The 27,210-nt window shown below is 38.6% G+C and overlaps 2 protein-coding genes across 4 annotated transcripts in view; both read left to right on the top strand.

Moving 5' to 3' along the window:
* The window catches only part of IL23R (interleukin 23 receptor), a 77,288-nt gene that overhangs the window by 31,708 nt on the left and 18,370 nt on the right, over positions 1-27,210 (top strand). For all 3 annotated transcript variants that reach the window (XM_061411657.1, XM_061411659.1, XM_061411656.1), the window contains exons 5-7: positions 1,752-1,912; positions 9,009-9,154; positions 17,674-17,830. In XM_061411657.1, the coding sequence (XP_061267641.1) occupies positions 1,752-1,912; positions 9,009-9,154; positions 17,674-17,830 (464 nt within the window). The remainder of the gene's footprint in view (positions 1-1,751; positions 1,913-9,008; positions 9,155-17,673; positions 17,831-27,210) is intronic.
* Positions 14,477-16,535, top strand: LOC133244448 (dnaJ homolog subfamily C member 9-like). The gene is given in 1 exon segment (XM_061411655.1): positions 14,477-16,535. A coding segment is annotated over 1 exon segment (783 nt). The 5' UTR covers positions 14,477-14,557; the 3' UTR covers positions 15,341-16,535.

Below are 27,210 nucleotides of genomic sequence, written 5' to 3'. Positions count from 1 at the left end.
CACACACATCTCAGATGTTACTCCTCTGTTCAGTCTCCCGTTTCACTCAGAGATCCTTCCATGGCTCTATGTGATGTTACAGTGCCTTATAAATCTCCTCTCATCTAGGACTCTCTGATCTCATCTCATTCCTTCCCATCTCCTTCAGTCTACCAAACCTTAATGACCTCCTTACTGTTCTTGAACAGGACGGACAAGGACCTGCCTCAGGACCTTTGTGCATCACCTACAATGCACTTCCTCCAGAAAGGCATAATTCTTGATTCTGTACTGCTTCAGCACTACCTTCTCAGATTCTCAGACATGTCTTCCCTTATCTTCCTCTCTAAAAAGATCCCCCCTCACCCCTACTCCTAGCATTTCCTAACCCCCTTCCTTTTTCCTTCTGAATGTTTATCAACACAAGACATATAATATATGTATTTGTGTGCTCTACAAAGGTTGAGACTTTACCTTTTCTGTTCATTATGGTAGCTCCAGTGTCTAAAGTAGTGCTTAGAATACAGTGGGTGTTAAATGTTAAATAACTGTTGAATGAATGATTACATTTTAAAAGATACTATTTATCATTATTACCATAAATCAGCAGTGTCTACAGAAAATTTATTAACTGCAACAAGGACTAGGTGCAATGGAAACTTCAGAAAAATATAAATCATACTAATTCCCCTCAACAAATAATCTGTTATATATATTAATTAGCACAGGAAAAAAAAACAGAAGACATTTTGAAACTTTGTACTATACAGTTGTATGCAAAAATTGTCCTAAAGTTTAGTCAGTCATTTTGATTGGATTTTTCATCTAAAATAGTGCTTTGTGGTCTAGGTGCTAATATGAGGGTAGACTTTAAAAGAAGAATTAAATTACCTAGTAGCTATAGTTAATGTCGGTCTGAGAATACATTTCCATTTTGACTTGTGGTCTCAATATGTGTGATGAAAGAATTACCCACAAACCAATAAGAACATGTATGTGGTTTTCTCTAACTGAAAAATATTCAAAGATGCCCTACTTACTACTTACACAGTTGCCATTCTCTTATTTTCACATTTGAATACTTATTTAACACAAAAGTTAGCATTCCTTATTACAAAGCCTTGGCATGGAACTCCTATTCAATGTCCCTTCCCAGAGGGAGTTCACTTAGTTTAAACTATGTCCAGTGCTGACTTCCCCAAAGAGGCACAATAGGCACACCCAGGGCCTGCCATACCTTCAGAAATCTATGAAAATGTTTAATTTCACTTGAAATCACAAGAAAAAAATGAACCATTAGGCCAAAGAAAGCGTTTTAACATGTGACATTAATATATTTACTTTTATATCAACAGTTGTAAAACATAATCTATATGAATATATATTCATATAAGTGCTCATGCATGCTCAGTTGCTCAGTCATGACTTTTTGTGACCCCATGGGCTGTAGCTTGCATATACATATATAAACAATATATATATATGAACATAAACATTATATATATATATATATATATGTAAAGACATACCTACACATATACAAACTTTTTAATCTTACTTGCAAAAGGGGTTTATGAAGGTAAAGGTGCCTAGTGCCCATGAAAGCCACACTGTGACCCTGGATGGTCTTGATTATGTTTTCAAAAATGAAACAAATTTTGATTCATTTAAGTGAAAGTGCATTCTGCAAGCAAGCTAAAAAGACAGCATCAAAAAATTGAGGAATTATTAATTCAACATAACTGGTGATCATAATCTTTCTTTTTTTTAAGTTTAGAGACAGAAGAAGAGCAAGAATATCTCACTTCAAGTTACATTAACATCTCCACTGATTCATTGCAAAAGGGCAAGAAGTATTTGGTTTGGGTCCAAGCTTCAAATGTTCTGGGCATGGAGAAGTCGAAACAACTACAAATTCATCTGGACGATATAGGTAAAGAATAAAAAATTCTGTAATGTCTTTACAAATAAACAACTAATTTGCGCTGACCTAATCAAATGAAGTTGAGATCTGAAAGGAGTTCCCCTAAAGGTCCCCAAAAATCATGATAAAGAAAATAAGCATTACCCATAACCCGCTGCCTGAGACAAGTCAAAGATAAGTGAGGCTGCCTTTGTTTTATATATCCTTCCAGTCTTATTTCTACATGGGTATGTCTTTCAGAATATTTATTGAGAATTTCTTATGTTCAAGCATAGTTCTAAGGGCTGGGGAGAAAAAGACAGACAAGGAAGGTACTTGCTTGCAATCTACTGGGGATGATGGAAACGAATAAGGATTATAATAAAGTGTGATGAGTCTTATGTTGTGAGAATTACAGTATACTGCTATATACACTATTTTTAAAGTTATGTTTTTGTTTGAAAAGTTCTACAAAAAAACATAGAAAATTGTGGAGAATTATGTAGACATCTCTGTGTATACCAGCCAGATTAAAATGTTAATATTTTTTGCGAAAGGTATTTTAGAACTTGCCTTTTTAAAAAATTACAATATAGAATAAATATTTCTATTAATTCAATCTACAAGCTTGTTTTTAATTAAAATCTTTAATTATCCCTTATTACTGTTCTCAGTTTTTCACCATCATAAACTATACTGCCATGGACAACCTTTAGGCTGAATTTTTACATAGTAGTTGTTTTTCTCCTTAAGATAAATTCCAAAAAGTAACTGCCCTTTAGCCTTTTACATTTACATTCTAATCCTAAAGCCAGAGTTCAGCCAAAGAGCACCAAGGGTGAATCCCCTTCTCGTTGCAGATTCTAGTGCCAATTACCCCTGTTTTTATTATTAAAGACAATTTCAGTAGCAAACACATGGCCCACTTCTTCAGCACTAACTGCTTTTATATACATTATCTTGTTTAATCCTTGCTGCTGCTGCTGCCGCCAAGTCGCTTCAGTCATGTCCGACTCTGTGCGACACCATAGATGGCAGCCCATCAGGCTCTGCGGTCCCTGGGATTCTCCAGGCAAGAATGCTGGAGTGGGTTGCCATCTCCTTCTCCAATTGTTTAATCCTTACAACAACTCTATTTTGTAGAAGATAATGTAATTTATACGTGAGGAAACCAAGCTGAGCTGGCATGAGGCAAGTTGAGGCTTCAGAGCTAGGAAGCCTCTAGTTCCAGGATCCTCAACTCCTAACCTGTCTTTGTTTAAAAGCACATTGCAGCCGGGCGCGGTGGCGCGCGCCTGTAGTCCCAGCTACTCGGGAGGCTGAGGCTGGAGGATCGCTTGAGCTCAGGAGTTCTGGGCTGCAGTTCGCTATGCCAATCGCGTGTCCGCACTAAGTTCGGCATCAATATGGTGACCTCCCGGGAGCAGGGGACCACCAGGTTGCCTAAGGAGGGGTGAACCGGCCCAGGTCGGAAACGGAGCAGGTCAAAACTCCCGTGCTGATCAGTAGTGGGATCGCGCCTGTGAATAGCCACTGTACTCCAGCCTGGGCAACATAGCGAGACCCCGTCTCTTAAAATAAATAAATAAATAAATAAAATAAAATAAAAGCACATTGCAATGTGTGTGACAACTTTCCTGCTGATTAACGATTTAGGGGATGTGACACCTCTCAGGATACAGCATGAGTATCCTTGGGGGACTACTGGAGTCTTCTGTTGGAACTAATATCTCAATGTCTCAACTATCACAATAGGATTGGTCTGAAAAGCTGTGCTTAGGCTATGAATATTGGCTTTGAAAACAAACACTGCTAACTATGGAGCTGAATAGTAACTCCACTGTATTGTATATTCTTGGAGTTATAGTTCTCTGGATCGTGATCTACACACTTTTGTAAGTTTACATTTTGAGGTAGTATACAGTCATAGTATGTGCGGGCTCAGTTGCTTCAGTTGTGTCCAACTCTTTGTGACCCTATGGACCGTAGCCTGCCAGGCTCCTCCATCCATGGGATTCTCCAGGCCAGAATACTGGAGTGCCATGCCCTCCTCCAGGGTATCCTTGCATCCCAGGAATCAAACCCATATCTCTTGCATCTCCTGCATTGCAAGCGGATTCTTTACCAGCTGAGCTACCTGGGAAGCCCTAAAAACAGGTTCCTCTCAATGGATTAATAATGGTTAAAAGTTATCATGTTAAGTATCATTTTGGCAGTATTCATTATTAAGAACTAGATTAATATTAGTAGTATTACTGCTATTATTATCATTGTTATTACAATCTTAGTGTATCCATTTACTAAACACCTATGGTCCTCGAATAGCCAAAGCTATCTTGAGAAAGAAGAATGGAACTGGAGGAATCAACCTTCCTGACTTCAGGCTCTACTACAAAGCCACAGTAATCAAGACAGTATAGTACTGGCACAAAGACAGAAATATAGATCAATGGAACAAAATAGAAAGCCCAGAGATAAATCCACACACATATGGACACCTTATCTTTGACAAAGGAGGCAAGAATATACAATGGATTGAAGACAATCTCTTTAACAAGTGGTGCTGGGAAAACTGGTCAACCACTTGTAAAAGAATGAAACTAGAGCACTTTCTAACACCATACACAAAAATAAACTCAAAATGGATTAAAGATCTAAACGTAAGACCAGAAACTATAAAACTCCTAGAGGAGAACATAGGCAAAACACTCTCCAACATATATCACAGCAGGATCCTCTATGACCCACCTCCCAGAATATTGGAAATAAAAACAAAAATAAACAAATGGGACCTAATTAACCTTAAAAGCTTCTGTACAACAAAGGAAACTATAAGCAAGGTGAAAAGACAGCCTTCAGAATGGGAGAAAATAATAGCAAATGAAGCAACTGACAAACAACTAATCTCAAAAATATACAAGCAACTCCTACAGCTCAATTCCAGAAAAATAAATGACCCAATCAAAAAATGGGCCAAAGAACTAAATAGACATTTCTCCAAAGAAGACATACAGATGGCTAACAAACACATGAAAAGATGCTCAACATCACTCATTATCAGAGAAATGCAAATCAAAACCACTATGAGGCACCATTTCACGCCAGTCAGAATGGCTGCGATCCAAAAGTCTATAAGCAATAAACGCTGGAGAGGGTGTGGAGAAAAGGGAACCCTCTTACACTGTTGGTGGGAATGCAAACTAGTACAGCCACTATGGAGAACAGTGTGGAGATTCCTTAAAAAACTGGAAATAGAACTGCCTTATGATCCAGCAATCCCACTGCTGGGCATACACACTGAGGAAACCAGAAGGGAAAGAGACACATGTACCCCAATGTTCATCGCAGCACTGTTTATAATAGCCAGGACATGGAAGCAACCTAGATGTCCATCAGCAGATGAATGGGTAAGAAAGCTGTGGTACATATACACAATGGAGTATTACTCAGCCATTAAAAAGAATACATTTGAATCAGTTCTAATGAGGTGGATGAAACTGGAGCCTATTATACAGAGTGAAGTAAGCCAGAAAGAAAAACACCAATACAGTCTACTAACGCATATATATGGAATTTAGAAAGATGGTAACAATAACCCTGTATACGAGACAGCAAAAGAGACACTGATGTATAGAACAGTCTTTTGGACTCTGTGGGAGAGGGAGAGAGTGGGATGCTTCGGGAGAATGGCATTGAAATATGTATAATATCATATATGAAATGAGTCGCCAGTCCAGGTTCGATGTACGATACTGAATGCTTGGGGCTGGTGCACTGGGACGACCCAGAGGGATGGTATGGGGAGGGAGGAGGGAGGAGGGTTCAGGATGGGGAACACATGTATACCTGTGGCAGATTCATTTTGATATATGGCAAAACCAATACAATATTGTAAAGTTAAAAAAAAAAAAAAAAAAAAAAACACCTATGGTGTTCCAGGCAATTAACATGCCCATTACACTTAATTCTGGAAATAATCATATATGATACCCATTATGCCCATTTTTTAGACAAAGAAAGAGGTAAAATAATTTCCTCAAAGCACATAGCTAGTAAGGAGGAGAGCCAGATTTCATCTCAGACTTGCTCACTTGCTGTAGTTAACCATCGCCCCCACCTTCCAAAATCTCTTCTGACTGTCACCTTCAAATCTTTTCACACTAAACCGGGGAGCTTCTTGTTTGGAGTTTCTGCACCTCCACCCCCTCCTCCTCCTTTCTCAGTCTCCCAGAATGGATTCTAAGAAACTCAGATTGAAAAACACAGGTTAACAATGTAGGAGGCCCCTCCCATCAAAGCCCCTAGATTCTTACTGGATGTGCTATATTGATTTATGGCACTTTAAGAATGAGACACTGCAAATGAGATAAATTAACTGTTCTACGAAACTGAATCAGAGGACTCTCCTGGGAGTAATTTCCACACAACAGCTATGGGATTGGGCTTTAATTAAATTAGGGAGGTATGCTGAAAGGCAGGACTGAATTAACAGTGTAGAAACACGGCCAAAATGACATGTGAAAGGAATGCTTAAACTTCTCTTATAGAGAAATGAGTTTCAATACAGAAAATGCAGTGCCTTCTGGCTGCCATTTTGAACATTAGTTCTAGCCAGTGAATAATTATAAGTAAATACATATTGTTAGAAAGATACCAGACAACTATAATACAGTTCTTTATTTCAATTTAAGTGGAAACTAAAGATATGGCATTTATGATGGAACTGACATTTAAAAAAAAAAAAGTAAGATCCAATGGAAATGTTTGAAATGTAAGCAATGAGAGAAAAAAATTCAACATTTTGAGTCTTGTATAACAAACTAATGGTCAAGTACGTGTTATATAATTACTCGAAAAATATAAGCTCATGCAAACCTGAAGCCTTAGATCTCTATTGTATTGATCTGCTCTGTGCTAAGCCTCTATCTTAACCACACTTACTGTTCTATCTGCATTTCTCACAGGACTAAGAAACGTTTTTCTTCCTCCCCAGAATATTTCTTTCTGGAAAAGGATCTCACAATGCTTGTATTGTTATATTTGTAGCAGGCTATACTCAGAGATGGGGTGTAATTTATACCCTTGAGGGGGGCTTAAGTATTCGCAAATGGTTTCAGAGCCCTAGAGATCCACTTCCCTGACTCGAGAAATCTCCGAATTCTGATTCTTATTACAAGGAGCTTAAAATAGAAAAAGGAAATCAACTATGGAATTCAGATGATAAAAATTTAGTACCGTAAGCTCTTTAATTAGATTAATTCTACTACTATTACTTATATACTATGCTAGGTTATGGAGAAGGAAATGACAACCAAGTCCAGTGTTCTTGCCTGGAGAATTCCATGGATAGAGAAGCCTGGCAGGCTACAGTCCATGGGGTCACAAAGAGTCAGACACGACTGAGTGACCAAATCACCATGCTAGGTTAAGCCCAAGGATTTTATTTTAGGTCTGTGTTACTAGAAAGCAAAACTTTAATTTTTCTGTTTTTCTATAAATAATGTATCTGTGCACATAACTTTATGGAATATTATTCATTGAAAATAAAAAAATAATTTTCCCGAAGAATACTTTATAACTTAGAATAAAAGGAAATGAACTCATAGAGAATATTAAGTTGTAATAATGGCCCCGAAAAGCACACCGATTTGTTAAATCAATATTGGATTGGCCCAAGAGTTCATACCATCATACAGAAAACTCTGAATGAAATTTTTAGCCAATCCCGAAATAAATACATCTAACAAAGTCATAGGTTTTCATTGTTCTATTATGCATATAGGAGAAATGAGAAATGCCAATGATTGTATTCTATTCAGACAGGACAAATATATAATAATTTGCAGATTAGAAATATAGAGATTCCAGGTATTCCATGACGCCTAGTACGAAAAATAGTAAGATTAACAATTAGAATTTCCATTTCCTTTTGAAAATCAAAGGAAATTTTTAGTTTCCTTTTGATCTTCCCTGGTGGCTCAGATGGTAAAGAGTCTGCCTGCAATGCAGGGTTTGATCCCTGGGTCAGGAAGATCCTCTGGAGAAGGAAATGGTAACCCACTCCAGTATTCTTGCCTGGAAAACCCATGGACAGAGGAGTCTGGCAGGCTGCAGTCCATGGGTCGCAAAGAGTTGGACATGACTGAGCAACTTCACTTTCTTTTGCTTTGAAAATCATAATCACACAACACAGTAATAATTTATAAAGTCTTAGAGTTTATGGGGTCACACAGATTCGGACACGACTGAAGTGACTTAGCATAGCATAGCATAGAGTCTTGTGAGACACTTTGTTCAAGTTATACTTTCAAGTACAGATTTACTTTAATAGCTAACAAAACAAGTAAGCAAATATTTGTACAAGTTTCCCTATGACACAGGAGAATAATAATATGATTGTGAAAGATCTCAACTCAACATTTTGCCAAATCATATACTCTGAACTAAATTGTGGATGCAAAACATAATTTCTCCCTAAACATACACAGGAAAGAAGAGATATCTTCTTTACCTCTTTTTTATACTCATTTGTTAATAGGCCAGGCTTCAGATTTCATGAGTTAGGAATATAAGGCAGCATGAGGTGGGAAAAGACAAGACTGTTAACAGTCTTATGGACTCTGCGGGAGAGGGAGAGGGTGGGAAGATTTGGGAGAATGGCATTGAAACATGTAAAATATCATGTATGAAACGAGATGCCAGTCCAGGTTCGATGCACGATGCTGGATGCTTGGGGCTGGTGCACTGGGACGACCCAGAGGGATGGTGTGGGGAGGGAGGAGGGAGGAGGGTTCAGGATGGGGAGCACGTGTATACCTGTGGCGGATTCATTTTGATATTTGGCAAAACTAATACAATTATGTAAAGTTTAAAAATAAAATAAAATTTTAAAAATAAATAAATAAAAGAAATGGAGAATGGGTGGAATGGAATTTTAATTAATAACAGCAGTTTTCTCCTACATAATAAATTAGAAAACAAGAAAAATTTCATTAATCATTAATTAGATCGTGAGTTTTTTTGTTTAGCACTTTGAGTTTTAACATGTCTAAATATTGATGAAAAAATACCAATTTCTTCCTAGGCAGTTTTAAGTTACTGGATTTCTGTTTATGTTTTTTTCTAGTGATACCTTCTGCATCCATTATTTCCAGGGCTGAGGATATAAATACTACAGTGTCCAAGACTGTAATCCACTGGGATAGTCAAACATCAATTGAAAAAGTTTCCTGTGAAATGAGATACAAAGATACAACAAACCAAACTTGGAACGTAAGCTAAATTTACTTTCCTTTTACATGTAAATGAGTAAAAGAAAAGCCAGCCAAGTCAATGACCACAGTGGATGTATAATGATCTATTTTACATGTTTTTATCTGACTGTTTGTGTGATATTCAAACTACTCTAGTTGTAATAATGATGCTTCCAAATAAAGAGGTGAATTTCCTGAAAAGGTCCCTTGCCTTTTGTAAACCAGTAAATAGACAAATGTCCAACTAGGAGGGATTCATCTAGTTAGCTCCTTATAATTCAGTGTCTCAGGTTGAAATTTATATCAGTAATTATGAATATAAACGTAAGTATTCTATCCTGAAATTTACCAGGCATTCAGGAAAATAAAATTTGTTCAAAAAGAGCTTCAGATTTATGGGTATCTCTTTTTAAACGAAGAAATGCACAATTCAAAATGTAAGATTTATTACTATATTAGTTTTAAATGAGCATAAGGTAAAAAAAAAGTGAATGTCTAGGCAAATCAACCATCCTTAAACACCAGCAGTAATTTAGCAAGTTAGTATCTTAGGAGAGGCACAGGTGCAAGGTTCATTAATAGAAATCATATCACATGGCAGCACCTGTGAACACTGTAATAAAAGCTCACTATTTTGAACTATAGGGGAAAAAGAACTATCTGAGGAAAAAGTACCAATTTTGGTGTATTTGAAAAGAAATGCCATTTTATTACTTCCAAGTACAATAAACTGCCATTTGTGTGTGTGTGTGTGTGTGTGTGTGTGTGTGTGCACGCACATGCTCAGTCGTGTCAGACTCTTTGCAACCCCATGGACTGTAGCTGCTAGTTTAGTCAAAATAATTAGGGAATGGAGTTTATGGCTTTGCTTAATTATGAGTTATGTGTCATGTATTAATTTGTCAGTTTTCAGGGAGTTAAGTGAAATGGTACACATTTATTCTCTGATGACTAGCATGACTCCAAAGCCTTCATCATTCTGAACGTGAATGAATTTTGCTTTGCTATAGAAAGCAGTATGTTCAGGCAGTGTCAAAAAAATGAGGGCAAAATACTAACTTTACCACATACTGTAACAACTACTCTTTAAATCCCCAATGCCAACTTGCTTATTTACCCTTGTTCATTTAAATGAGAAATGTGACATTTTAGTTGTTTAGATTACACTTAGATGCAAGTCCATGTTCTGCATCACTTGATAAATACCCAAATAAAGATCCTGCTGGACTCCTTGACTAAATAATTATGGCATTTGTGTTCACAGTAACTCCAAGCGTAAAGCCTGGGATGAGCAAAATAAAAAAATTCACAGCCAATCTTTTGCTTATGTGGAATTTAGGTAAATTAGAAAACAGCCCAAATGAAATTCTCATCTTAGACTTTGAGTGAGTGAGGCTTTACTCTAAAAAGACACCTGGGTTCGATCCCTGGGTTGGGAAGATCCCCTGGAGGAGGGCATGGCAACCCACTTCAGTATTCTTGCCTGAGAATCCCCATGGACAGAGGAGCCTGGTGGGCTACAGTCCAGTCCATAGGGTCACAAAGAGTAGGACATGACGGAAGTGACTTAGTACACACACATGGGTAGTGTCATGGTCATAGGATGATATTAAGAATATGAAATTCCCTTATTTGGCACAAGTAGGAGGAAGTAATAAGCTATAAGAATGCTTAGGAAATAGAAAGGTGCTATAGTATCAGTATCTCCTAATAGATTTTCAGAAACCATTTTTTGGTTGAAACTCTTGTTCTCTGCTCCCCCTGGTGGTGCTACATGTGCCACTGTGAAACTTGGTAACTTAGAGGTAAATTTGAACTCCTCAAAATGTTCTTTTTATCAGAAACAGGCAAATGAAGGAGCTGAAAGAATATTTGTTACCTCATTTAATCTCTGTCACAATCTTTAGTGATAGGTAGTCTCAGCTCCATCACAGAAATGAAGACATAGGGCTTGAAAGAGCTTCAGCCAGGTTCTCCAAGCTTACAGTGTTAGTACAGTAACTAAGTACCTCTCATAGACCCTATATTACTTTGGGCACAAAAAATTTTTGGAAAATGAAGGAACCGGTTTCAATCTAAAATCTGTATCCTATCCCTTTTACCATAATTCCTCCAAATGTAACTACTCACAGAGATGACCCAAGTCCAGTTGGTAAAAGCCAGAATGAAGCTTTGTTTTCCACATGTGTTACCGATCAATTTCATCTGGATCATGCATAAAATGTTATTGTTACCTCCTTGTAAGGAGACGGGAAATGAGAGTCATGAAGAATAGGCAGATACAAAGGACTACGGATTTGCCCTTCCACCTCAGCTCTGCCTGCATCAGATAATTGTTGGAAGGAAGTTCTTTACTTCAAAGTGGTGGGCAGTTACACAGAAAGCCTTGTGGCTAAGTGCACAGGCTCTAGAGTTCAAAGCCTGGCTATGACATTTTCTAAATGTACAACCTTGGGCAAGTTCCTTAGCTTTTCTGAGTCTCATTACTGCCATACTTAAAAGAAGAATAAGATAAACACCCACCTCATATGGTTGTGCATGCTATGCAAGCATGCATGCTGAGTTGCTTTAGTCATATCCAGCTCTTTGCAACCCTATGGACTAAAGCCCACCAGTCTCCTTTGTCCATGGGGGGATTCTCCTGAAAGAATATTGGAGTGGATTGCCATACTTTTCTTCATGTGGTTGTGGGAATGATCAAATGATGAGAGAAGCTAGCCCACAACCTGGAATATAGTTAATGCTGATTGTTACTGCTATTCTTCATCTTAACCTCCAGAAGAGCCACATAGCAGGTGTGGTTGAGCCAAGGATGCCCACTTGAAAATCAAAATCAGTGCATTGAGGGTGTTTTCAGCTGTTTTTAGCTAAGCTGCATACATATTACAAGGTATTAGCCAGTCCTTCAGGTGAACCTGCAAGGCTGATGCCATGGGGAGAATATCTGCTTTGGTTATCTTCATCAGCTGTCTTCCTGACACCTTAAATTTGCATAAAAATTTGAGCTCACAATTCTCAATGGCAATCCTTGCACACTCCTATGCGCCCTATCTCAGGAGCATTTGCTCAGTTTACATGTGTATTTCCTCATCTTTTAACTGTGAGCCCCTGGAAGACAGGGCTATTCCATAATCATTTTTGTTTTTACATTGATATTTATAATGTCTGCTTCACACGGATAATATTTGGACACATCAACTATTAGTATGATTATTTGCCTTTAATGGTTCCAAGGGCAGTGACAGTAAAGTAGGGAAGTCTTGACTATAAGTTTAAGTAAATGACTTAATGGTGACTCAAGTCTCTGATCGGAGAAGGCAATGGCACCCCACTCCAGTACTCTTGCCTGGAAAATCCCGTGGACGGAGGAGCCTGATGGGCTGCAGTCCATGGGGTCACTAGGAATCAGACACGACTAAGCGACTTCACTTTCACTTTTCACTTTCATGCATTGGAGAAGGAAATGGCAACCCATTCCAGTGTTCTTGCCTGGAGAATCCCAGGGACGGGGGAGCCTGGTGGGCTGCCGTCTATGGGGTCGCACAGAGTCGAACACGACTGAAGCAACTTAGCAGCAGAAGCAGCAAATCTCTGATGAAGCTAGATAAGGGTATTGGCAAACTTTTTATTCAAGGGCCAAATAGTAAACAATTTAGTCTTTTCAGGCCATAAGATCTCTTTCTCAGATATTCAACTCTGTATTTATAGCATGAAAGCAGCCTAGACAATGTGTAAATAAATGGACATTGTTGCATACCAGTAAAATTTACTTATGCACACTGAATGTTGTATCATTTCCATGCATCATCGAAATAGTCTTCTTTGGACTTTCTTTCAACCATTTAAAAAATGTAAAAACACTTCTTAGTCATAGGCTGCACAAAACCAAGCATCCACTGTTTTCTTGGAATGGCTAATAGAACAACGGGCAGATAGCAAAGGGTCAAATCCTTGGCCTTCACATTTCAAAAGTGTAAGTGCTGTTATAGGACAGAAAACTTGTAAAAACATGTGAGTTGCCACCAACAAGTACCTATTGTATAGCACGTGGAACCCTGCTCAATGTTATGTGGCAGTCTGGATGGGAGGGGAATCTGGGGGAGAATGGATACATGTATATGCATGCCTGAGTCCCTTCGCTGTTCATCTGAAACTATCACAACTACTCTTAATCAGTTATACCCCAACACAAAATAAAAAGTTCAAAAAACCAAAACAAAAAAGAACGTATAATTAGTCACAACTAGATTTCCCAATCCCCAACCCCTTTCTCTCTCATACCAAACACTAGCTAAAGGCTCCAAGGGCTTCCCTGGTGGCTCAGTGGTCAAGAATCCACCTGCCAATGAAGGAGACTTGGGTTCAATCCCTGGTCCAAGAAGATCCCACATGCCTCAGAGCAACTAAGCCCATGTGCCGCAACTACTGATCCTGTGCTCTAGAACCCAGGAACTGCAACTACTGAGTCCACATGTCGCAACTACTGAAGCCCACATGCCCGAGAGCCCATGCTTTGCAGCAAGAGAAACCACTGCAATGAGAAACCTGCACACTGCAACTGGACAGTCGCACCCACTCACCCCAACGACAGAAAAGCCTGCACAGGAACAAAGACCCAGCACAACAGAACATAAATAAATATGGGAAAAAAGAGGCTTCTGGGCAGAAAGAGGAGGAAATGGGTGGGTAAGGGGGAAGAACAAAAAACGTTTAGACTCAGATGTTTAATGATCAGGACCCCTCATCCTGTGCCATGCTCCAGGTTGGGAGTCAGAGGCAGTTAGGTTATAGAACGCTGAATAGGGTGAGATTCTTCCCTTCATCCAAGGATGCTCCCAGAAACTTAGGTGTAACCCTAAGAAAAGCAGTACCCCAAAATGATGGAGATTAAGTTCCCAGGTCTCCCACCTTGAGAACTGAGGCTCTAAAAAGAAATTAGCTGCTATAAAAATGAAGTTATATTTCTGGCACTTGAGATCATACCCTCTCCATAGGAACACAATTAGGTCCAACTCTCTCTCTCAATGCCTGTTTTAGCCTCTGAAAGTATTATTTTGAAGTACCATCTTGAGCTTGCAAGGCCCTAAAGAGTCACCTGGTTTGCTTCTTAGTAGAAACAACTTACTCCATAAAATTCTTTCTATTTCAGAATTCTAGCTGTAACTTTAGGGTATTTCTCTTCTTAGAGGGCTTATCTACAAATATAATGGCAAGAGACATACGGGAGAATAGTGCATATGGAAGCTAAACTTTTGGCACTAGTAAAATCTCTCCTGTATCTCAGGCGAATCCAGGAGCCTCCACTCAAATTTAAAACAGCAGAGTTTGCGCGGGAAAAGGTAGGCGGTCTTGAGCTGTACTTAGTGTAGCTGGGTCAGGTGTTTTCGCTGAGCCCGCCGCCCCCTTCGCACCGCTGCCGGCCATGGGGCTTCTGGAACTGTGCGAAGAACTATTCGGCACCGCCGACCTTTACCAAGTATTGGGCGTGCGGCGCGAGGCCTCAGACGGCGAGGTCCGACGCGGCTATCACAAGGTGTCCCTGCAGGTGCACCCGGATCGGGTGGGCGAGGGCGACAAAGAAGACGCCACCCGCCGCTTCCAGATCCTTGGAAAGGTCTACTCCGTTCTGAGTGACAAAGAACAGAGAACATTATACGATGAACAGGGAACAGTGGACGAGGATTCTGATGTGCTCAGCCAAGACCGGGACTGGGAGGCCTATTGGAGATTACTCTTCAAAAAGATATCTCTGGAAGACATTCAGGCTTTTGAGAAGACATAAAAAGGTTCTGAAGAAGAGCTGACTGATATTAAACAGGCCTATCTGGACTTCAAGGGTGACATGGATCAGATTATGGAGTCTGTGCTGTGTGTGCAATACACAGAAGAACCCAGGATAAGGCACATTATTCAACAAGCCATTGATGCTGGAGAGGTCCCGTCCTATAATGCCTTTGTCAAAGAATCGAAGCAGAAGATGAATGCAAGGAAAAGGAGGGCTCAGGAAGAGGCTAAAGAAGCAGAAATGAGCAGGAAGGAGTTGGGGCTTGATGAAGGAGTGGATAACTTGAAAGTAGCCATTCAGAGCAGACAAAAGGATCGGCAAAAGGAAATGGACAATTTTCTGGCTCAGATGGAAGCAAAGTACTGCAAACCTTCCAAACGAGGAGGGAAAAAAACGACTCTCAAGAAAGAAAAGAAATAATGGAATATTCTCTTCAAAAGTCCATAGGTGTTAACTGATGCCTTTGTAGGCAAGGTACAGTCAAGATTTGAAGACAGAAGTCAACTCAACTCTTGAGAAAAGTTGTCTGTCAAGCCTAAATTATTTGGATCAACTATCTAAACCAAGTAGACTCTCTCAGCCTGGTCTTAGTTTATCCTAGAAATAGGCTGACATTCTGTGAGGTCCTCCTCTGAAGGCATTGGTGGTGATCACCGAGGGAGCGGGAGGGGAATGCTTCCCGAGAGCACTCTTCTGTGTGTCTCCTGTATGAGGAACTCTCTAGCATGCAGATCTGTCCCTACCACTTTTAGCAGTTGTTATTTTGCCACGTAGGAGTGAGCTTCAGGGTATTCAGTGGTGTGTGTTTTTTAGGACATGTGCTCTACCTAGCCTTCGACACTTGCTGGGCATCTGTTTTCCAAATACTTGCCAGTTTGCTTTCAGTCTTAATGTTCTTGCCTAGGTCCTCTTTTTTTTTTTTTCCTCCTCAACCAAGTTTGGCACTCTTTGCTTGAGGTGTATAGGAGAAACAGGTGTTCAGATTACTTCAAGCACTTTTGTAAGAATTGTACAAGATTAAATAATCAAGTGAAAGATGACTGTTAAGTTCCCAGGGCTTTTTAAGTGATCCCAATATGATCATTTAAAAGATGATTTATTAAATATATGAATGGTGCCTAGGATAAAGGAGAGAAGAAAAGTAGTTCTAGCCAGCATTGTAGCAGATAGCCTGGTTTAAGTTCCATAAAGAGATGCTGTAATCCTCTGTAACTGCTGAATGTCCTTAGAGTCAGGTTACTGAGCTTGTCAGAACTTGTTTCCTCATCTATAAAAAGGTGAGGCTAAATGACTTGTTAACTCTGACCTTGAAAGGCAAGCTGTCTTGATCCAGTGGTTTGTTATCATGTACTTATGGTATTGATTTGTGAGAATAGTACAGAGATTTTCATTTATATTTAGTAGAATTGGTAGGAGTTCATTAGAATATACGAAAATTTTTTAGAGACTGTTCAACTTAAAATCTCTGATTTGTAAGCTAATATATTCAATACCATATGCATAAAACAAGCCTCCTGTTACTGAGATTCATGTACATAATTTATCTGAGGTAAGCGTAAGACATGTTTTCAGTTTGTGATTACAAATAGGTTAAAAATACTCTTAATTGTATTAAAAATATAGTTTAATGCAAAAAAAATAAAATAAAATAAAACAGCAGAAAATTTCAGGAGCCATGGGTAAAAATGTGGCTTATGGAAACTCTGAACGATATCTTTCAGGGAACATGTCCCAAAACAGACCTTTATATAATTTTTACAATTTAAATGTATTGCAAGTTTTAAAACATATTAAGAGTGAGTTTTAACAGAAGAATCTCTAAATGATGTGAATACCCTGTTTTGTGTGTGTGTGTGTGTGTGTGTATGTGTTTGTGTTTTAATCGTGATAGTTTTAACTTTCTCTTTTATGGTCACTGCTTTCTTCCAGTTGCTGTTAATAAATAAATGCTTTTCTAGAATTTTTTTATGTTTACCTTTCAATTGTGCCTCACTTTTTTTCTGTAGATCCACTTATTACAGCACACTAATGTGCTGTGTAAGTACCTTGGTTTCTCTCTCCCTTCTGAACCAGCTCGTCTGGGGATCCTTTTTCATTATATTTTATGGCAGGTTGTAGTGCCCCAGAATCATGACTTTTAAATTAATCCCTCAGCTATTGTTTTTGCTTACCTTCCATTGGATTTTCACAGTTCAACAATCTTAAATGTTTTGTTTTGTTTTCATATATATCCTTATAGAATGCATAGATCTGCAATAAGCACCAATTTAACAGCTTAGTTTGTAGGTAATTTTTTTCTATAAGTCATCATTAGCAAGTGAAATTATTTCACCGTTCAGAAAGAATTATTGATCTAAATACCCAACTGCAGAGAGACAGGGACAGACAGATGGGGGCAGGAAGAAGGACTGAATTCAAACAGTAGCTATCAGGTCTCCCCTCCTCCTATCCTATTAAAATCAGCCAGGTCAAAATTAAGAGTATATTACATGTTGGAATTTCTTGAGATTTAAAAGCTTGAGAGAGTTGTCAAACATTAAGCAATGTGTATTTGACTTTTAAGGTTAAATAACATGTATTTGATTATTTATGACTATCTTCTATACAAAGTATTATATTTCTGTTTTCCCAGGGTTGAGAAGGGTCTGGAACATAATATGTGCCCCATATGTTTCCGCTAATAATTGTTTGTTTTAAAAGCCTACTGCATTATTTCTTTATGGTACTTCACTATGGTTATTCATCTATTTTAGGTTAAAGAATTTGATACCAATTTTACATACGAGCAACAGTCAGAATTCTACTTGCAGCCAAATGCTATGTATGTATTTCAAGTGAGATGTCAAGAAACAGGTAAAAAGTACTGGCAGCCCTGGAGTTCACCCTTTTTTCATAAAACTCCTGAAATAGGTGAGTGTATTTCTATATTTAATCTCTTTGGCTTTTCTTTTGACTTTTGTCTCTCTTCTAAGTTTATCTCTTTTTCTCCCTGATTTCTATCAAAATTGACAAAACTATTCTAGGGCAAGTCAGTTAAGTTCAGTTGCTCAGTCGTGTCCAACTCTTTGCAACCCCCATGGACTGCAGCACGCCAGGCTTCCCTATCCATCACCAAAACCGACTGGGGCAGGTGATAACATTTAAATTGTTATTTTGCTTTGATTTTGTTAAGGCTGACTACAATTTATGTAATTTCAAGATATAACAACCAGCTGGGGGTGCTTGTTTACTATGCATGTTCACTATGGCTGCTCCCAGAGTGTCTGAGTCCATGATCTGAGGTAGAGGGGATGGGGGTTGTCAAATATCCTGGGTAATTGTCAGGCATATAATCCCCCTAACCCTTGTTTTAAAAAAGAGTTTAGTAAGAGTTACAGTACACTATTTAGGCCATTCTGATAACATATATTCTCCTTAGGAGACACAAAATTATTCAATAAAGATTGATTACTTACTATATGCAAAGTAAACATAAAAAAATTAAAACACTTCAACATGAGATTTTTAAATTCTCTTCTCAGTATAACGTAGCTGAGCAATTGTTTATTTATAGATATTTTACTGCTCTTAATATTATTCTGTTAATTTTCTAGTCATTTAAACGTTATTCTGTAAAAGCTTAGCCAGGGAATTCCCTGTCGGTCCAGTGGCTAGGACTCTGCTCTTTCATTGCCAAGGGCATAAATTCACCTGGTTGGGGAACTAAGATCCCGCAAGCTGCAAGCACAACCCCCCCAAAAAAAATTAAATTAAGAAATTAAGTCTATTTGGCTAAGATTTTATTTTTAATTGTAAGTAAATAATAAAATGAACCTATTGTACTTGTCATAATACTCCATGCTGGTCCCAGTCTTTATCCTGAAGATGTCTCTCTACTGTGGGTAGCTTACACACTAGATTTAAAATGTTCTTTTCAGAACTGAAGGACTTATTTGTAATCATAGCACTGTTAATGTCATCGTTACATAATATAACATCTTGGAATTATTTTATGTTTTCAAAGCACTTTGACATACATTGTAAATATTAATGGCCACCAAGTAAGTAGAGGGAGCCATAGAGCCAAAGATAAGGTTAAAAAATTCTTTTGGTGCCCTCTATGTCAAAATCTTAGAAACACATTAAGAGAATCATTTGCAATACGGGTTATCAGTTCTCTCTCTCTTTTTTTTAAGTAAGTTTTTAATTTAAGGTATTCCAACTTAAACTGATATTGTTAAAATTCTTAGAACTTTTGATGCCATTTTAGAACAGTCAGAATTTAGTAGATAATCCAATTATTTTAATGAAATCTAGAATTGCTTAGCAAGATTATTCAAATTGACGATTAACATTTTCTTACCATTTATTATAGTATACATAAGTGTTTGACCTTTACATCAGACAAATTTAATAGTGAAATTGGCATCATTTTACAAATGAGGAAACTGAAGCATGATTTGTTTCCTTGCTAGTGAGTAAAGAGCAGTTAAAGAAGAACACAAGTTTTCTTACCAGCAGCCCTCAGCAATCTCATTGATTTCTTTCTTTAACCAATTACAGTTGACTCTTTAACAACATGGGTTTGAACTGTGTTGATTCACTTATACATAGATATTTTTCAATAAATAATATAGCACTACACAATCTGTGGTGGATTGAACTCACAGTGCAGAACAGGATAAAGTGGAACAAAAAATTTAGAGGGTCAACTATAAATTACATGAGGAGTTCTGGCTGTGTGGAAGGTCAGTACCCCAACCCTTGTGTTAAGGGTCAATTGTACCTCGAAGTGGAACAACTTACAGAAATATCCTACAAGTACAGTCAGCTCTTCACATTCATGGGTTCCACATTCAAGGATTTAACCAATGAAGAGTAGAAAATATTTGGAAAAAAAATTCCAGAAAATTTGAAAAGCAAAACCAATTTGCCTCACACCAGAAACTACTTCCTTGGAAGAAAGGAATGAAAAACCTAGGCAGCATATTAAAAAGTAGAGACATTACTTTGCCAACAAAGGTCCATATAGTCAAAGCTACGGTTTTTCCAGCAGTCACATATGGATGTGAGACTTGGGCCATAAAGAAGACTGAATGCCGAAGAATTGATGCTTTTGAACTGTGGTGTTGGAGAAGACTCTTGAGAGTCCCTTGGACTGCAAGGAGATCAAAACAGTCATGATATCCTAAAGGCAATCAATCCTGAATATTCATTGGAAGGACTGATGCTGAAGCTCCAATATTTTGACCATCTGATGCGAAGAGCTGACTCCTTAGAAAAGACTCTGATGCTAGGAAAGATTGAAGGCAGGAGGAGAAAGGGACGACAGAGGATGAGATGGTTGGATGACATCACGGACTCAGTGGACATGAGTTTGAGTAAACTCTGGGAGATGGTGAAGGACAGGGAAGCCTGGCATGCTGCAGTCCATGGGGTCCCAACGACTGAGCAACTGATAACAGCAGCAACTACTTCCATAGCATTTACATTGTATTTACAACTATTTACATAGCATTTTATTGTATTGAGTTTTTTAAGTACTCTAGAGATGATTTAAAGTATATGGAAGGATGTGCATGGGTTAAGGGCAAATACAAACTCCATTTTAGTTAAGGGACTCAAGCTTTCTCCGAGTGTGGTATCCAAAGAGGGTCCTGGAACTAATCCTCCATGGATACCAATGGACAACTATATAGGACCACAAACCACAGATGTTCTCCTTTAAAAGTAAAGGTTGTAAGCTACACACAGAAAGAACGGGGACATCACAGATCAGATCAGATCAGTTCAGTCGCTCAGTCATGTCCGACTCTTTGCGACCCCATGAATCGCAGCACACCAGGCCTCCCTGTCCATCACCAACTCCCAGAGTTCACTCAGACTCACGTCCATCCAGTCAGTGATGCCATCCAGCCATCTCATCCTCTATCGTCCCCTTCTCCTCTTGCCCCCAATCCCTCCCAGCATCAGAGTCTTTTCCAGTGAGTCAACTCTTCCCATGAGGTGGCCAAAGTACTGGAGTTTCAGCTTTAGCATCATTCCTTCCAAAGAAATCCCAGGGCTGATCTCCTTCAGAATGGACTGGTTGGATCTGCTTGCAGTCCAAGGGACTCTCAAGAGTCTTCTCCAACACCACAGTTCAAAAGCATCAATTCTTTGGCGCTCAGCCTTCTTCACAGTCCAACTCTCACATCCATACATGACCACAGGAAAAACCATAGCCTTGACTAGACAAACCTTTGTTGGCAAAATAATGTCTCTGCTTTTGAATATGCTATCTAGGTTGGTCATAACTTTCCTTCCAAGGAGTAAGCGTCTTTTAATTTCATGGCTGCAGTCACCATCTGCTGTCATTTTGGAGCCCCCCAAAATAAAGTCTGACACTGTTTCCACTGTTTCCCCATCTATTTCCCATGAAGTGATGGGACCAGATGCCATGATCTTCGTTTTCTGAATGTTGAGCTTTAAGTCCACTTTTTCACTCTCCACTTTCACTTTTATCAAGAGGCTTTTTAGTTCCTTTTCACTTTCTGCCATAAGGGTGGTGTCATCTGCATATCTGAGGTTATTGATATTTCTCCTGGCAATCTTGATTCCAGCTTGTGTTTCTACCAGTCCAGCGTTTCTCATGATGTACTCTGCATATAAGTTAAACAGGGTGACAATATACAGCCTTGACGAACTCCTTTTCCTATTTGGAACCAGTCTGTTGTTCCATGTCCAGTTCTAACTGTTGCTTCCTGACCTGCATACAGATTTCTCAAGAGGCAGGTCAGGTGGTCTGGGATTCCCATCTCTTTCAGAATTTTCCACAGTTTATTGTGATCCACACAGTCAAAGGCTTTGGCATAGTCAATAAAGCAGAAATAGATGTTTTTCTGGAACTCTCTTGCTTTTTTGATGATCCAGCAGATGTTGGCAATTTGATCTCTGGTTCCTCTGCCTTTTCTAAAATCAGGAAGTTCATGGTTCACATATTGCTGAAGCCTGGCTTGGAGAGTTTTGAGCATTACTTTACTAGCGTGTGAGATGAGTGCAATTGTGCGGTAGTTTGAGCATTCTTTGGCATTGCCTTTCTTTGGGATTGGAATGAAAACTGACCTTTTCCAGTCCTACAATTCTAAATTTAAAGTCTTTATTTCCTAAGGGAAAAATAATCACTCAAGAGGCAAAAATGCCAGCTGAAATTAAATATCTCTGAAAACTTGCATCTATCCAGGACTAACATGTTAGCTAAGAGGAACTGTAAACTATTCTCTTGGTACAAATTCCTTTCTAAGACACATTAAACAAGATACAGGAAAAATGTGTTAGGGAAAGTGCTAGCATAAAATCATTTTGAAAAATTATCTCTTTTTTTCTATTTGTAGAAGCAATGCAAATCTATTGTAATATGCAACCTAGAAATAAGTATTGTTTACATTTTAAGGGATTTAATACTAGTTTTTTCCTGTACACATATTTTTAAAATGGTTGGTGCTGTGGTGTAAGTACTGTTTTATATCCTGATTTTCTTACTTAATCTACTTTGTTGAGTTTAAAAACCTATTTAATGGGTGCACTTCAGTTTATGGATGTAATATAATTTAATCATTTCTCTATTTAAACAATATCTAGGTTATTGCATTTTTCCATTATCAATAAACATCTTTGAATAGTTTTGTATATAAATTCTCCTTCTGCCTTTAGGTCTTATTGGATCAAGAGTTGAGCATATTTTAAGATGCTTAATGCAAGTTGCCAAATTGCTTTTCAGTAAATCTTTAATATCAATTGCTTTTTAAAAAAGGTATCCATGAAAACAGTCATTCATTTAAGTTGTTCATGAAATGTTCCTTTATCCTATACTGCACATCAGGCACTTGCTAGATACTCGCCTAACTTCAGTCAGAGAAGGAGACAAAGATCCCTTAATCCTAGAGAAGACAGACAAAGCACAAATCTAACCAAAAGCACACAGCATTATAAACAAACATATAAATCAAAGCAGTAAGAATTAAACCTCACCACAGAAGTTTGAATTGCTTCATAATGGAAAAAATAAAAAGATAGTTTCTTAATACTTTAATTACCTTGTTTAGTAGTGGAGTTTGGGGCCAAACTTTCCTGGCAATTTATTTATTTATGGAGAAACATCGCTTTTTGGCCTTTTGGCTAAGATCAAGTATGAAGAAACACAGCCCAGGCAGTAATCCTCCCTTCATGGAGGAATTTCCTGTTTCTGTGGTCTAAAATTCTTATTTGTGTACCACTAAATAGATTCATCCTTGTAACAATGCGTTTTCAAAATTTTGCCCAGATGGCACGGCAGGACAAATCGTGAAGTAGGTATGGCTTTCCTGCAGACCCTAGCATCCTTCTGTATCACTTTCCCTCTGGATAGCGCCTTTCCTTGGCTTTTAAAAACCTGGTCTCCAAAAGAAACCAAATGAAATCATTTTATAGTATAACCAAATTATAATAAGGGTTAAATGACATACTCGCTTTTTCATCCTTAGAGTATTTAGACTTCAATGGAAAACAAAGCCTTACACAGTAGCCCCCCACATATGGATGGGGAGTATATTCCAAGACCCCAGTGGAGGCCTGAATCCATGGATAGTGCTGAGCTTTATATATACTATGTTTTTCTCCTGTAAATAAAACATAAAGTTTAATTTATAAATTAGGCACAGCAAGAGATTAACAACAATAACTAGTAATAAAATAGAACTATAGCAATGTACACATAATATACATTGTGTGAATGTAGTTTCTTTCTCAACTTCAAAATACCTTATTGTGCAAATTTAATGCCTTTTGAGTCTTAACTAAGCATTCATCACACACTCTGGCTGTAACTTGTGCAGTTTGAGGTATGATAGCAAAACTAGCACAAATTTCTTTTTACTTCTTCATAATTTAAAGGACAGAAGATTTATTCTTACCATACAGCCTGGCGTAGAACTATTTTTCTTTCCTTAATAAGTTGAGAACTTTTATCTTTTCACTTAAAGGAAGCACTTTACAGCTTCTCTTCAGCATATCCAAATTTCCAGCATCACTATGCTTGTTCTTTGGGCCCTTATTATGTAAGATAAGAGTCACCTGAAGATAAGCACCAAAATACAGAAAAGTTGTTTTGATAACCAAGATGGCTACTAAATGACTGACAGGCCCAATTCGTGGATCATTCATATCCAGGGTAGGATGGAGCTGGACAATGCAAACTTTCATCACACTACTCAGAATGGTGCACAGTTTAAGATTTAAGAATTCTTTATTTCCGGAATTTTCCATTTAATAGTTTTGAATCCAGCTGACCAGGGTAACAGACTGAGAAAAGCAAAACCATGGATAATCATAAGAGGGGACTAAAAAAGAAAAAAATAAATCAACCTCAGAATATACTTTCAGACTTTATGGGACAAATTTCCCTGTATTAGAGACTACTATGTTTCTATCCTCGTATAATAACAAGAGGCTAATTCAGTGGCTGAATCCAGGTGACTTCAGGATAATACATAATACAGCTAACATTTATTGGATGCTTATTATGTGTCGGGCACTGTGATAAGAATTTTACTCATCACCGCAGCCCTATAAAACTGTTATTCCAATTGTACAGAGGAGGATGAGGCTCAAGGAGATTAAGAAGTTTGCTGAACATTATAAAGCTGGTAAATGGTAGATCCTGGGAATGAGGCAGGCTGCAGGATTCCAGCACTCACCCTGTAGTTCTGCTGGTTTCCTTCCTAAGAGACCTCAGAGGGTCCCTTGTCAGCCTCCTCTGGATCACCTAACCAAATCCTCCTCTATACCTTAGCTAATATGCCAACAGAGCTTCTTTTAATTCTTTTAATGTTTGTTATGAAATGCAAATACATGAGAGAAGAGGGAGCCATAAGATGCTATCAACTGTTTCCACTTTGGCATGAATACCAGATGTGGAAGCAGGTTTGTGTTAGAGTGATGAGAATGAATCCATAGGAACCTTGGGATAGGATAGGGCAGTTAGAGACAAGGACAAAGTACAGGAGGAAAAGGTGACCTTGCCCGAGACAAGGCACCACAGGGAAATTCACAGTGTGTTTTTCCAGCTGGAACTTGGTTCAGTAAATGTCTTGAAAGCAGTGCTTCTCTGAGGATCATCATCTGCATTAGAAATGCTTGGGTACCAGTTAAAAATGCAATTCCTCAGCATCTATCAAGTGGTATTTCTGCAGCATCTATCAAGTGGTATATCTGCAGCATCTATCAAGTGGTATTTCTGCAGCATCTATCAAGTGTAAAAACCAGTGTTCTGGAGGTTGGATACACCCTGTAAGAGGGAGAAGTGTGTGGACAAAAAGGGTCAGAACTACTTGCCCAAGCCATTGCCTTAGTAACATGGTTTTGGGGGGCAAAAAAGGGTGGATACATGAGAATCTCAGGCCATTCTCTCTAGTATTATGGTTCCACCTCTGCCTCCTTTTCCTCCTGCCCACCACTTCCTCAGTCCCTGAGCACCCCAGGATCTCAAGAAGTATAGGATGCAGGACCATGGCTCCAGTGAACCATCATGTTCCAAATTACCCCCTCGGCCTAGACGCTCTCTGCCTCTGGATATGAGGTTTCAGCAGAGGCACTGAAAACTTCCAGAGGCTGCTGAAACTGGAGCTTCTAGACCAACCAACCTGGATAGTCACTGCAACAATTCCTGGAGTCATTAAGCAGTGCAGAAATAGCACAAAAAGGAAAAGATAGTTTGTGGGCACAGAAAACCGACACTGAAAATCTGAACATGAATTTCCTAATTTCACTCCTACTGATGTGAAAAAATGTGAGAAGAGAACTTCTAGGCAGGAATGTTTTTCAGTTGTGTTGTAATACAGATCCTTTTGTCATGAAGAAAAGGTACAGGCCCTCTAATCCATTTAATGACAAGTTAGGGGCCTGAGGGAAGGGCAGTTACATTTCACAATGACTAATTAACTTGCTTGAATTACAACTTGGCAGTAGAAAAGATTCCCAGAGAAATCATAGTCTTTTTTGTTTGTTTGTTTTTTGGAGGTTCTCCAGAGGAAGGCAAGTATAAGCAAGATATTAAACCACATTGTACTTTGTTCTCACAAAATACCATTGGTTGTATTACCAGTGACTCAAAGATTCTCATTAATTTTTCAGGATTTTAGTGGCTCAAAAAGAAAAAACAAATGTTATACCAATGGAACCAAATATAGGTGATAATAAATATAATGCAAATTAGAAGTGGCACACAGAGTGTACTTTGCAAAAATTCTGTTATTTGTAATTAAGAGATTTCTGATTCATTCATATTAAGATGGATTATAAATTTGTAGGTTTGTGGTTACTAAACTGGGTTAAATATGTATGCTGCTGCTAAGTCGCTTCAGTCGTGTCTGACTCTGTGCGACCCCATAGACGGCAGCCCACCAGGCTTCCCCGTCCCTGGGATTCTCCAGGCAAGACCACTGGAGCGGGTTGCCATTTCCTTCTCCAATGCATGAAAATGAAAAGTGAAAGTGAAGTCACTCAGTCGTGTCCAACTCTAGCAACCCCACAGACTGCAGCCTACCAGGCTCCTCCATCCATGGGATTTTCCAGTCAAAAGTACTGGAGTGGGGTTTTTTGAAATACTGATGATTTTAGATCCTTCATCTGGATTTATTTAATCTTCTTTGGATCCTGTCCCTAGTAAACCACAAAGGTTTTGTAGAATAAAGAACAATCCATAAGAGTTTCACAATTTCTCTGAGGTCTACAATCAAATAATAGAGAATAAAGATTATGCTTCTCCATGAGGAAGTCTTACTCTCCTGTGTTAGTTTCCTATCACTTCTATTAGAAGTTAGAATAAACTCAGTAACTTAAAACAATACTAATGTGTTTTCTAGTAGTTTTGAAGGTGAGTAATCCAAAATAAGCATCACTGCACCAAAACCAAGGTATTGGCAGGACTATGCTCCTTCTGAAGGCACTCAGAGTCAGTTTCAGTGCCTTTTCCAGATTCTAGAGGCTGTCTGCATTTCTTGGCTTGCAGCCCCATTTTTCATCTTCAAAATCAGAGGCATAGCATCTGCCAATCTCTTTCTCGGACTCTGACCCTCCTGTCTCCTTATAAAGACCCTTGAAATTTCACTCCTGAATATAGGATAATCTCCCCATCTCAAATCCCTTTTGCCATATAAAGTAATCTATCCACAAATTCCAGGGATTGGAGCATGGACATCTTTGTGGGGTCGATATTTGTCCTACCATGTCTCCTCACCTAACCACCCACTACCAAAAATTGCAATGTTTACCCACTATAGCATTTTTCATTGTGA

This window comes from Bos javanicus, chromosome 3 (genome assembly GCF_032452875.1).
Source record: "Bos javanicus breed banteng chromosome 3, ARS-OSU_banteng_1.0, whole genome shotgun sequence".
NCBI classification, from domain to species: Eukaryota; Metazoa; Chordata; class Mammalia; order Artiodactyla; family Bovidae; genus Bos; species Bos javanicus.
The sequence above is the reverse complement of the archived record's forward strand: the minus strand, read 5'-3'. Positions and strand labels throughout refer to the sequence as shown.